The 12,761-nt window shown below is 44.2% G+C and overlaps 1 protein-coding gene across 1 annotated transcript in view; it reads left to right on the top strand.

The window, feature by feature from the left end:
- mark2b (MAP/microtubule affinity-regulating kinase 2b) overlaps window positions 1-11,800 on the top strand; it is a 40,116-nt gene extending 28,316 nt beyond the window's left edge. Inside the window, 5 exon segments of the mRNA XM_048235830.1 lie at window positions 1,912-2,034; window positions 2,036-2,173; window positions 4,461-4,487; window positions 7,454-7,492; window positions 8,519-11,800. Of these exon segments, the coding sequence (XP_048091787.1) occupies window positions 1,912-2,034; window positions 2,036-2,173; window positions 4,461-4,487; window positions 7,454-7,492; window positions 8,519-9,038 (847 nt within the window). The 3' untranslated portion in view covers window positions 9,039-11,800.
- Window positions 11,801-12,761: the final 961 nt, after the last annotated feature.

The raw sequence follows: 12,761 nt of genomic DNA, 5'->3' as shown, positions 1-12,761 counted from the left end.
TATACCATAAGGCACGGCATATGTGACCGTTTAAATGCACCTGTGCACCAGCAAGCGCAGTCCTTCATGTGGCTCTCCTACACTCGGGCATGTATATTGGGTTGCACTGGACTTAAATCCTGCATGCTTGGGAAGATAATCTAATTCAAAGTAACACTGAGTCTTTGCATTGAACCTCTTAGAGCCGTAATATCACAATGACGTCAGCTCTACATGCATCCTTGTACAGAATCATAAAACACCCTCCAATTTTCTGATTTTCCAATCAGTCAATTGCTTGTAGTGCAGTATCACCATGCAACATGGTCTCAATACACCTTACACAAACAAATGTACAAAACAAATAATTGGGGGTGAAAACAAACAACCCAAAACATGATCATGATGGAGTGATCTGACAGGAGAAGGAGAAGAAGCACACTGATAGAGGCCGCTGTGTGTCCCGGGTCATGCTCTCCATGTTAACATACCATTTGGAGCTGCTAGCTCAGTAACACGTTACCTGACTGGGCCTCCAGACTAGCACTGGGTAGCATGTTACATGTGACCTGGAGCAGAGGGCGACACATCGGCCGGTGTGCTCCGGAGTCGGACGTTGTGGGTGCCGTGTTGGAGATGTATGTGTGAGCGTGCCATGATTAGATCAGATTCCTAGTTTTTGGCCTAGAGCCTCCCAGGCCAAGTGATGGTGTCATCCTAGCTCTCGTGTGTGTGTGTGTGTCTGTGTGTGTGTCTTTGCATCTGTGTGTAGGTGCCTTTTAAGACCTCCTTATCTGTCTAGGTTTGTAATAGTGGTCAGCAGCCAACTGAAGTTTGATGTGATGAGTTAAGTGTGATGTGTTAGGTGGATCTTCTCCCAGACTTGTTTCCTTAGCATTTCACTTAACCCACCCTGTGTGATGTGACTAGCTATTGCCCTGGTGTCAGTTTATGGAATGGGATCATGCACTGAGGTTAATGTGGAGGTAGTTGTTTTTTCTTCAATTAAGTGCTGCATATGTTTTTGTTAGAAATATTAAAAGATTTTTTCTTTTTCAGAATAAATGCTTTCCTTCAACGTTTTTCTTCATTGTTTTCATGAAACAAAGATAAAATGCCAAATGATTATTATTTTTTTTTTTTTTTTATTAGGTATATCTAATAATTGTGCGACTTTGTATAGCCAACATTATACAGTTTAACACATGCATATAAATTCATAAAATAAGGGTGAAAATATTAACTTCCCTTACATAAGTGATTGACAACTGTTACTTTTGTGCCTAGTTCTGCCCCGTGCTTGTGGATGGTCTGTGTGAACAGTTTGAACAGGTGCCCGGAGCAGGACACTTTTTGCTGGTGTGCTGCAGCAGTGACTGTCTGAAAGGAGACTCTATTTATAGAATGCATACCAAGGTCTCTTACATAGGTGTCCATGGAGTGGACATAAAGACGAACAGATGTGCTTAGAAAGCCAGAGTGTGTTTGTGTTGTCGGCTCGTGTGTGTGTGTTTTTTCCCCGAGTTTCGTTTCTGAGTGCGAGTGGGCGTGTGAGGGACAGCGTAGCAGCGTGATTCCTAAGCACTATGTGCTTGAGTCAGACACAATGGGCTCATCTTGTCCCTCCACTCCCGAACGTTATGTAAGGGGCACGCAGCTGCAGAGGGACAGGGCTGGCGCAGCTCAGCTTAGCACTGCCGTTAATGCCAGCTGAAACGCTCGCTCACTCCAGCAGCCCTCGGTCCAGACACTTTTTTTTTTTTGGGGTGGGGGCTCTCCCTTTTAGTTCTCCTTTGTAGTCTGTTGTGACCGTGTGCTCTCTGATAAGCTGTGTTAGAAAGACGGCCAGCATTAAAAATCAAGCCATGCTTTTGTTGGACATTGAGCTAACGTCTCGTTTCCCATTTCCCCCCCCCCCCAACTACCCCACAGTGCCCCCCCACAAAGGGCTCCTGGCGCATCCCCCTCAGCTCACAACATCAGCAGCGCAGCGGCGGGGGACCGTACCAACTTCCCACGAGGGGTGGCCAGCCGCAACACTTTCCACGCTGGGCAGCCGGGGGGCGCGCGACCAGCAGGGCTCGCCCTACCACGGGCCGCCCGCCTCGCCATCCCTCTCCCACGGCAACAGCCAGCAGAGGAGGCCGGCCGCCTCGGGCATTTTCAGCAAGTTCACCTCCAAGTTTGTGCGCAGGTGAGTGTGTATCTATGATGTGGGATATGGGTGTATGTGCAGGGGAGGTGATGGTGGACGTTGTAGAAGTGGAGGTGTGGGGTGTTGTAGATACCTGTACATGCATCCTGATGGAGGGGGGGGGGGGGGGGGAATAGGCAGTGATGTGAGAGTGTCTGTCTGGGAGTGGGAAAACTGAAAGGGTTTGAGTGGTTGGGGGAGATTCAGCTATGCACTGAGAGGAGGGCAGGAAGTGTTCTACCACAGACATCTGCCACACATTCTCACACCTCCGCTCCTGTCCACTGGCTGTAAGGGATAGGACTTTAACTGTATGCTTTGTGCTGGTGCGTCGTGTGTGTGTGTGTGTGTGTGCGCGTGTGTATGTGATGTGTTTGCCTGTCCTCTTGCCTTGTCTGGTCAGGTCCTTGCTTGCACAGAAATCTGTTTTACTGTGTGTGTGTGTGTGTGTGTGTGTGTGAAGTGTAATTTTCTCAAGTCTACTGAATTAAAATGAGTTATAATTTTCTGACCTTTTGGTCTTCTATACAGACTTCGGCACTTTTGCATTCCAGTTTTAACTGCATCCTTGTGTATTCTGGGATGCAGTCAAAGTGTTGTGCGTCCACTCAAGGTCACGTCTTCACTCAGTAAATAATCAGGCCACGTCTCTGTGGTTGCATGCAGTGGCGGGATGCAGGGATACACACACACACACACACACACACACACACACACACACACACACACACACACACATACACTAGAAGGCAGGACTCGGCTCCCTCCAGCTCGGGATATTTGCACACAACTCACTCTGGCTCACCCACTCCCTCCGTGAACACGCATACATCAATTCAAACAAAAATTCAACTGGAGGTTTCTCTCCAAAACCCTTCCCAAACACACAGCCCTAAGCACAAAAGCTTTGAATTGTTTGAATTTGACTGCATGTAAAATGTACATTTTTTGGTACTTTTCTTTGAAGTGTCACGTATCAGGTCTCCAGATTGATCCTAACCAACAATTGGGGAGGAACAACATTTTGTGGTTTGGAAATTAATCATATATAAAAATTTAAAGTGTTCATACTGGGGCAAGAATTCACAAGAAAATTATGTTTTTTTGGTGTGACAACCAGGGTGGTAAATTGTAACTTTTAACAAAACCTTCATAGTCTTCATTAAATTCTGAAGACTTTTTTTGCATCACTAACTGTCTCAAGATCATCCATATCAGGAACCTGATGTGCATACATACATATTCTGTTCACACATGTAACTATCTCTAGACTTATCCACCTACCTATCCAACACCAACATGCAACCCTTTCATCATCTCTAAGTGCTGCGCTACACTCTGGAAAAGTGTACTCGCTTTCACAGTGCTGCACCTCTGTGGTAACCATGGTGACTGCGGAGGTATTGCTTTGCAGTGGCACTATAAATACCCGTGGCAGGGACACCTTGGCGCGATCTTGCCAGTGTTGCAGCGTGCGGGCAGAGACTGGGGGATGGTTCACTGCCTGCCAGGCGTCACATTTCAGCCGGTGTCACGGCAACACCAGTGTTTCCACGCGGCTTCACGGCCTGACCTCAGCCTATCATGCTGGAGGCAGACTAGTGTAGTGTAGTGGCTGACATACACACTCATACACACAGACACACACAAAACACTCTGTGTTTACTTAGTAGTACTGATAGTTAATATCTAATAGGTTTTATTACTGAAGTTTCTAGAAAAAAACACACACACTATCTCAGAGAATCAGATAATCACAAGGCCAAAACAATAGCACCCAAAGTCAGTGGACATATTTGAATATGTACACACTTTCCAAACTGCGGAAAGTTGGGTAAAAGTCAAACCCTACATCTCTGAAGTATGTGTGTGTGATTACTTGTGTGTGTGAGAGAGACCGAAAGAAAAACGGGCACAGAGAGAGTGACCGACAGACTTTTAATTTGAAGTGTTTCTCTTCACACCCTAATTTACAGCCTGTCCCATCACATTCTCTCTGCTTTTCCATTGTGTTGATGTTTGTGTTTTAAAAGGGCATTTCCTGCTTAAACTTTACAGTCTAATATCTCTACATGTTATCAGCCAATACAGGAGGTTTAACAAATAGGAGTTGTTATGTAATGAGTTTCCTACCAGTGGTGACAGTGATATGGTTTTGAGTATGCTTTTTGTTAGCAATTGTCTTGATACCTACACAGAAGCACAATACTGTTATTATTCTTTTATTTTACTTTTTAATTGATATTTTCATTTATTTCTTTTTTTATTTTTTTATTTGTTTTTATAGAAATCTGTCATTCAGATTCCCCAGAAGGTAGGCAAATGACAACGATATAACCCCCTCTCTTATGAGACTTTTTATTTTAAAAGTTGACTCCTCCCCTTTTTGGTGTTTCGTGCAGCTTTTTGTTTCTCATTCATTTTTTTTTTTTTTTTTGGTCGTGATCTCTCTTGCTTTATTGATCCCTTTTATGTTATCCACTGTGGTTTGGCCTCCTTTTGTTGCCTTTTTATTTGTGATGCCAGCACTAACAACCCTCTCGCCCACCTCCCTTACTATTTATTCATCCACCATGTGTACCCTAACATCCAGACTGGACTCTCCCTGTCCTCTCCATCCATCGCCCCTCCCTCTCCTCCTTTTCAGTCCTTCGTCTTACAGACCTGAGGAAGCCTCATCCTCTGGGCATCAGTGTGGTGTGTGACTTGGTTTAAAGTCCTCCTCTGGTTTGTGCGACCCCTTTTTTGGGGTACAAAATGACATTTCTGTTGCCGACTCGAGGTATGGGGGATCTAAACAGTCGGAATTGGGTGATGGTGTTTTTTTGTTTTGTTAAATGCAGACCAGGCTGAAATTTATGATGTGGTGATAACCTCTATTTACCCCCAGGAATGTCCTCAGTCCCATTTATGAGCATGTATTATCCAATAAATGTTATGCTGCATCTAAATGCAGCCCTTTTAGGTAGATTGAATTCCTTTAAAAAAAAAAAATAATAATAATTAAAAAATGTCGGAGGTCCTAAGAGGACATGGAGAGGTGATGAACAAACAGCTCTGCGTTTTCCAGCCATTGCAGACTTTCAGGAGGTGTACCCCTCTTCCTCCTCCTCCTCGTTCTTTTTAACATGGCATCAACTGGACAGCTTTGGGATCTGCTGCAGTACTAAAAGGCCCTCTCACGCGCGCACACTTCCACACTGTTAAGCCCATGGATGTGCTCTGGCTGGGAGAAACCCATCCATGACTCACAGTGTACTGATGTATCTGTAATCCAGGCTCAGGTGAAACCTACTGACAGAGTTTACATAAATGAGTGCATCTGCACTCTCTGCACTCGCTTTTAACAAGTTCACTTTGAGATTAAAGCAAAGCATTGTCCTAAATAACTGTTAAACATGACTGTTTTCACAGTCTGGTGGTAGTTGTGTTCATCAGGTAATGCTTCTGGATTCCAACAGGGGGCGTAGTTGCATTCCCTATTTTGCTATGCGCATGACGTGACTCAGACCATTGGCTTTCACCATTATTGCCAGTATTTCACAGCCTTTATTGGCTTCTACATCTTATTATTTTGTTTGCCACACTGCTAAAAGTGGGTCTTTTTAGGATGATAAATATGAACAAAGAATGTTGTTACAGGTCCTCTGTATAGAGTTGGAATTAATGTTAATTAATAGTTAAAAGAGAAGAACAAAAACAACACATTTCTTGTTGATGCGCTCTTTTCACAACTTCAAGTAAATTTTTATAGTAGCTGTGTCTAAAACCGCCTACTTCAAATACTTAGTTTAAGGATATAGTGCAGATATTGGGACAATACTAACCATTGAAAAGTTGCCACTATGGACGGAAGCTCTCAGTGCATACTAGCAGTGTATTGACGGAAGTATGCGGTTTGAGACACAGTCTCAGTCTTTCAAACCAGAAAAGACATCTTTAGAATATTTAATACTTTTCCAAGTATCCATTATTGAACCAGCTGAAGACAGTTATCAGAAATAGACATTTGAAATTACTTAAGTGTGGCACCTTAAAATGGTAAGCTAGAATGTCTCAAATGCTTCAACCCCAAGAGCAACTATTTAACTCAGACTTTTCAAGAGATTCTGTTATATGACCGTAAACGTGATCCCATTTCAACAACCCTACCTCAGCAGTGGTTTGTCATCATGGAATGTAATAGACATGTTGATACACCATGTTAGGAACAAAATGTTCAGTATTTAGGGGCAAATAGTCTTTGGAGGGGAACAGAAACATATAAGCTTGGATGTTTGGCCCAGTCGTCCTTTATGTCAACCCTAATGAACCCTTAATTGTTTAGCTTTGTGCATTAGTGTGCCCATGTATGTGGGCTGTGGTCCACCTAGTTAGTTTGGTTTTAAATCTGTCAGTCAGTGTTTGTGTTTCATGTTTGGAAAAAAAAAAAAAAAACACCTCAATTTGTGTTTCCTTCAATCGTTTCCATTTGGAGTTTAGAGAGCTGGCTTGGATGTCTAACCCATGCTAGGATGTTTATCTCTCCCTGACCACAGACTTCTCCAAGCATTGCCAGTTGCACTTGTTTCAATGCTGTCTTGCTGTTGAGTTTGATTTCCCTGTATGTGTGAGTGCATGTGCTTTCTTATGTGCCTTTGTTTAAGTGTCTGTGTGGCTTCACGCCTTACGTCCTGTCAGTCTGCCTTGGTTAGATCAGTAGCCGTGGGGACTTAACGGTCTCCTGCTACAGATGCCTGAGTCACGGTCCAACCTCCCCTCCCATTCCATTCTACATCATCGTCTCCTCCAGACCATCTCATTCTATTTCCATTTCCATCAAACTGTCACAATCTGGCAAAATTTCAGAACTGCATTCTATTGTATTCCATTACTCCCGAGGCCAGTGCTTTTGGTTTGAAAACTTTTTTTTTTGCATGACATTTTGCCTTTTTTTTTTTTAAAGCATTTAAAAAGTACATTCCCCACAGATCTGACCGTGGCGAATGGGTCTACTGCTGTAGCAATAGCAGGCAGTGCATTGTGGAGTCTGAAGTAACGTCATTATTATCGCCAGAGCTGTGCAGACGACCCAGTTCAAACAAAACGTTTAGGCAAACTCGTATGGCCTGGAGGTTCACTTGTGGAATGGAATTTTGGAGGGCGAGGTTTGCGTGTGGTGTTGGTGATGGTGGTGGTGGATGTCTCTGAAAGCCCGTAGTGGTAGACTCCTCCACCTTCCCTCACGAATGGTGGCAGTGGACAAACCCTGACACTAAACTTCTGCCAATTTTTCTCAAGGAGTCCGTATGAGGCAGAGGGTCGGGAGGAAGGGAGCAGGTGAGAAACAAACAATCTAGCAAGCATGTCCTTCTCCAGGAAAACCAGCCTGAAATCAGGCGAAATCACTAGATTGGGTCTGGGAGCCGTGATTGGCTGAGAGAGAGAGAGAGTGCGAGAGAGAGCTGATAATTGAACTTTTAATAGAATCCAGGTGAAGGGTGACTATGAACTCAACTGTGAATGAATTATAACATGAATTGACTGGATACGTGCACGCAGCTCTGGTCCATAACGTCCAATTGTTGAAAATAAAGTTTGTGCGAGTGTGTGTGTAACATGAAATTCTAGAATTTTCCTTGATTTCTACTTGTGTGTATATCTCCCTGTCATTCAGTGGCTGACATGCATGCAAGATGTACACACTGGAAGAAGCTGTCTGCTCAGATAAACAGAAACATGTCTGTTCCTTAGATTAACATGTCTGTTGTTCAGGGCAATGTTCTGGCTTCAACTCTGACCATTAGTGGTCACAGACACACTTGAAAGCACTCAGCTGAGAAACAATTTAAACATTGAGTTTGTGTGGCAACAGTTTTTACAGTCTTTAGTTGTTGTTTTTTGCCACCCAATTATAACCAATAGTTGTCAGAAATCTTAATTCCTCATGTTGCATTTGCTAGTCCAAGTCATTTAGTCATGTAGCTGGCACTTCTATCTAAAGCGAATTACAAAAACGGAAACATGTCTTGGCTTCCTTTGTTAGACCGCAGTTCTCCACAAGTAAGTGGCTTTGCAGCTTAGGTCATTTTGTAGAAAAGAGCAGATGGCTTAGTTACACACACACACACACTGTTAACTCACTCATGCCTCAGGTTCTCCATAATTCACATTAATCTTTCTCCTCTCCAATCATTTTGACTGCCTCTGTTTCTCTACCTCTCCGTCTCTACCTCTCTCACTCTACCTCTCTGTCTCTACCTCTCTCATACCCCTTACCTGCCTCTCTCACCTGTCTTCCATTCTTCCTCTCTTTCCCATCCCTCCCTCCTCTCCTCTCTAAAATCATCCCCCTCTGGTCTGCAGGTCCATGCTCAGCAGTACGGTGGATAAGTCTGAGAAGGGCGGAGGAGGTGGCACTCTGGGCTCTGCGGGCGACGAGAACAAGGACTCCTTCAGCTCCTCGTCCCCAGGCAGCGGCACCCCGCCACCAGTTTCTTCACTGGCCCCGACCTCGGCCGGCCCGCCGGGCAGCGGAGGAGTCGGAGGCGGCGGGGGCATGGGCACGCTCAAGGACCAGGCCAAGCCGCGCTCGCTGCGCTTCACCTGGAGCATGAAGACCACGTCGTCCATGGAGCCCGGTGAGATGATGAAGGAGATCCGCAAGGTGCTGGACGCCAACAGCTGCGAGTACGAGCTGCGCGAGCGCTTCATGCTGCTGTGCGTGGCCGGCAACCCGGCGCGCGACGACTTTGTCCAGTGGGAGATGGAGGTGTGCAAGCTGCCGCGACTCTCCCTCAACGGCGTGCGCTTTAAGCGTATCTCGGGCACATCCATCGCCTTCAAGAACATTGCCTCCAAGATCGCCAACGAGCTCAAGCTGTGAGGAGGAGGAGGAGGAGGAGGAGGAGGAGGGGTGATGGAGGGCACGGAACGAGGGATGGATGAGTGGAGGGAGGGAGGGATGGAGAGGGTTTAATGCCTGAGTGGATAGGAAAAACTGAACAAGCAGGCTGTGAAGCAAAGAGCAGCACTGCTGTTGCACAGAGAAGTAGTGAGTGCAACAGCTGACTTTTCTCTGACAATTTTTGTGTATGAGAAGAGGATAGGAATATGGTGTATAGTTAGTCTGAAAACCCCATCTGAAGCAGCATTGAACGAAAAATAGCGATTTGTTGGTGGGTCCTTAACATACAATCCGAGTTTTTTTTTTTTTTTTTTTTTGTCTTCTCCCTCCCTGTCTGTTCCTTTTTTGAGCCCCCAAGAAATTATTTTGTATATTTTCCTCATTTCTGCAATGTTTTTTTTTTTTTTGTTTTTTTTTTTGTCGTCCTTGAGCTCAGGCCTGCACTTGGGCATAGAATCACTACATGGGTGTATGTCGGGTGAGAATGGAGGAGGGCACGAGGATGGCAACAGCGGACCCCGCCGGACGTCCTGCGTGTCTTTACCCCCTCCCCACCCTGGAGCACCTCACCTGAAGCCCTCCCACAGACTGTAACGCCTCATTGCTGCGAATGTCCTCGTGTGATCTCGACACGCTTATCAGTGGCCGAGGGTTGTTTGGGCATCGCTGCGAGAGCACGTGGAGCAAGCCAAGCAGAAGGCCATCTGCCTTCCCCCATCTCTGCCTTCGCTGTCCCGCACACAAACTGACACACACACTTTCGCGTGCACGCACACACACTGACACACACACTTTCACTCCCACACCACCAGATCGCCAAAACACCCAATCACCTTCAGATTGTGTGAGCACAAGGAAGGTGATTTAGTTTGTCTACTTTGTGTGTGTTTTTTTTCTTTTAGCTCTGTCTGCTGGTTTCACTGGATCTCTAGAGTTCAGTTTATTTTGCCTTTTATTTCATTTTGTTAATAAGATGAGTTGAGCAAGAATCAGAATGTATTTCATAGTATTATGGATGATTGGTGATTTGTGGTCTGTTGTTCTTGAGAAGCAATTATTACAGTGATCATTTAGATTGTTTTGGAAGGGTTGTATCACCACCACCACCACCATTATCACCTCTGAAGAGAATGTCCGAAGTGGTAAAACAAAAAGGACACAAAACAAAATTAAAACGTCTCCATCTTGCCTCTCCTCGCACGAAAAACAAAGACGAGAGGGGAGGGAGAAACCATCATCCTTAAACTCTTGCATCTCCATCGCCATGTCTGTACAGCTCACAGCCCTTTGCTGGTCACTTGACCCCCCCCAAAACCCAGGAATCCCTTCGAAAGGACTAGTGACTAGAGGGCTCAAGACTTGACACTTATCTTCCAAGAGTCCGTGCCCGTCGGCTTCATCTCCGTAGGCCTCTCAGCCTTGGGCTCTCCAGCTCCCCCAGGAGAATGAAGCTTGTGCTCTGCCTTCCAGTGCAATGGATGCCCAGCTGTCATCAGCATTAATGTTGTTGATTATTATTGTTGTTATTATATCACATTTTGCTGTAATTGTATTTTTATGAAAGAAAATCTGAGGTTGCGTGCGTGCGTGTGTGTGTGTGTGTGTGTGTGTGTGTGTGTGTGTGTGTGTGTGAACGAGAAAGAGAGAAAGAAAAAGAGGGAGTTTGCCACGTGTGTGTGTAAGAGAAAGTGAGAGGACTGGGACGCCTGCAACCCAAAGACCTGTTTTGTCAGACATATCTATACACATACTGATTGTATGAGAATAGTGAGAAGACCACAGTGAAAAGTACCAAGCATCAAGATTAGATCACTTTACTACTGGTCACTTCTTTTGATTATATTGTTTTTGTTTTTCTACAATATTTTATTGATCTAGTTTTGGTGTGATGTTGGAAAAAATAGACAGTATAGACTGGCAGGGATATAAGCACAGAAGAGAGAATGGGAGGGGTGATTGGTGACTGTGTGTGTGTGTGTGTGTGAGAGAGTGTGTGTGGAAGCGATGGATTTCGTGTGCGGTTGTGTACGTGTTCAGTTATCTGTACATGCATGCATCACCCTCTAATTCAGAGGTAAAGGGGGAGGTTCAGAAATGACCTGTCAGAGATTATAGTTGGGTGGGGGGAGGGGTAGGCTACCTGCCTATCAGTCAGCAGTTTCGGGGTACCTGTGCACAACTGTATATTTTATATCTTCTCTGATGATCTTTCTGTTTTTATTTTCAATACATATTTTTTTTTGTTGTACTCTCAAATGATCGTTGTCTATGGTGCTGGGAATCGTATTGTTATATTATTGTTATTATTAATATTATTTTCTTCAGGGTTGATTTTTATTTCAAAATTTTTCATTGCTGTAATTTTTCAATGATTTCTGTGTCAGACTCTGAAAATGGCAAGGGTGAGAGAGTACGGGGGTGTGAACATGTATAATTTTTTTTGTGCAGAGATGATGGTTATGATCGATTCAATCATAGTAATAAAAACAAATGATACTAAAATTCAAACAGGTCGCGTTGATATTGACGCAAGAAAGAATGTGATTCTCTTCTCTTTCATGATGGTCAGATGTAAGGATCTGTGAAAGTGGTATGTTCCATCAGAACATTGTCCTGAGTAACTTGAAACGAAATGTCCTCCCAGAAGTTTGGCACCAAATCGACACGTTCGGTTATCTCTGTTGTTAAAATATCTTCATGCTGCATCATTATTAAAACTCCAGCATCTCTGATCTTTATAAGTGTGTGGTAATTATGATTATTGAGATACCAGTTTCAAATGGTCTAAATATTTATGTAGAACTCTTGCAATGCCTCTGAAATATGTTGTCATTTAATATTAATTGCAAAAGCCTCTGTAGTGTTTATCATATGCACAAGCTAGGGGTGTAAAGGTACCTACAGGCTTACTGTACCGAAATTAACCGAACCGTCACTTCAAAACCGAGACACACGGAGCCGGACTTTTTGTGTACTGTTACACCCCTAGCATGGCCACATTGAGACTTCATACATGACAATTCCCTTTGAATATTTTAGGTCCGTATTGCTTCATTTCAGCAACTCTACGTGATCATTTATTTACCAGTGTGTGCACAACTTGCTAACTAAAATCCAATTTCTAAAATAGCAAATCATAGAACTCTGCTATAAAGGAAATCTTGAACATCTGGACATTACTTCTAAAGAGCCACAGGGGTTGTTACTCAGAAATGATCCACTAAACTCCATGAAGTACCTCTGAGGATCCCGGCATAATCATAAAGGGATTTGTGCAGTTCTGGCTATTAACACACTGGCGAGCCCAAGCTCACCTCCTGTCTTCCAATGCGTCTGATAAGATTGGTTAAGTATCCACTGGATTTAACAACAAATCAATACTTGTTAGATCATCTTGTATGACCTTTCTCGACCCTGACAATATCTTAAAGGCCCCCTATGCAACATTTTCAACTTAAAACAGTTTAGAAATCATTGTGATGGTTAAATGACCTGTTGTGGCGAGACTAGTGGCTTTCCCTGCTCCCCCTACCGTCTCCTAGCAGAAAACCAGCCTTGCCAGATCTGCACTAGCGTCCCAGTAGTGTCTGAATCAAGATGTTCATCATGGCAGAGCCAGCAAAAAGACATTTGTGAAATATGCAGCCCAAACCTGTAGGCCGACCACCAAAATGAGAAATCTGCAAAGAAATGACTGGAGTT

This window comes from Alosa alosa, chromosome 24 (assembly GCF_017589495.1).
Source record: "Alosa alosa isolate M-15738 ecotype Scorff River chromosome 24, AALO_Geno_1.1, whole genome shotgun sequence".
In the NCBI taxonomy this organism is placed as follows: Eukaryota; Metazoa; Chordata; class Actinopteri; order Clupeiformes; family Clupeidae; genus Alosa; species Alosa alosa.
Note: the sequence above shows the minus strand (reverse complement) of the source record. Positions and strands in the feature narration are given on the sequence as shown.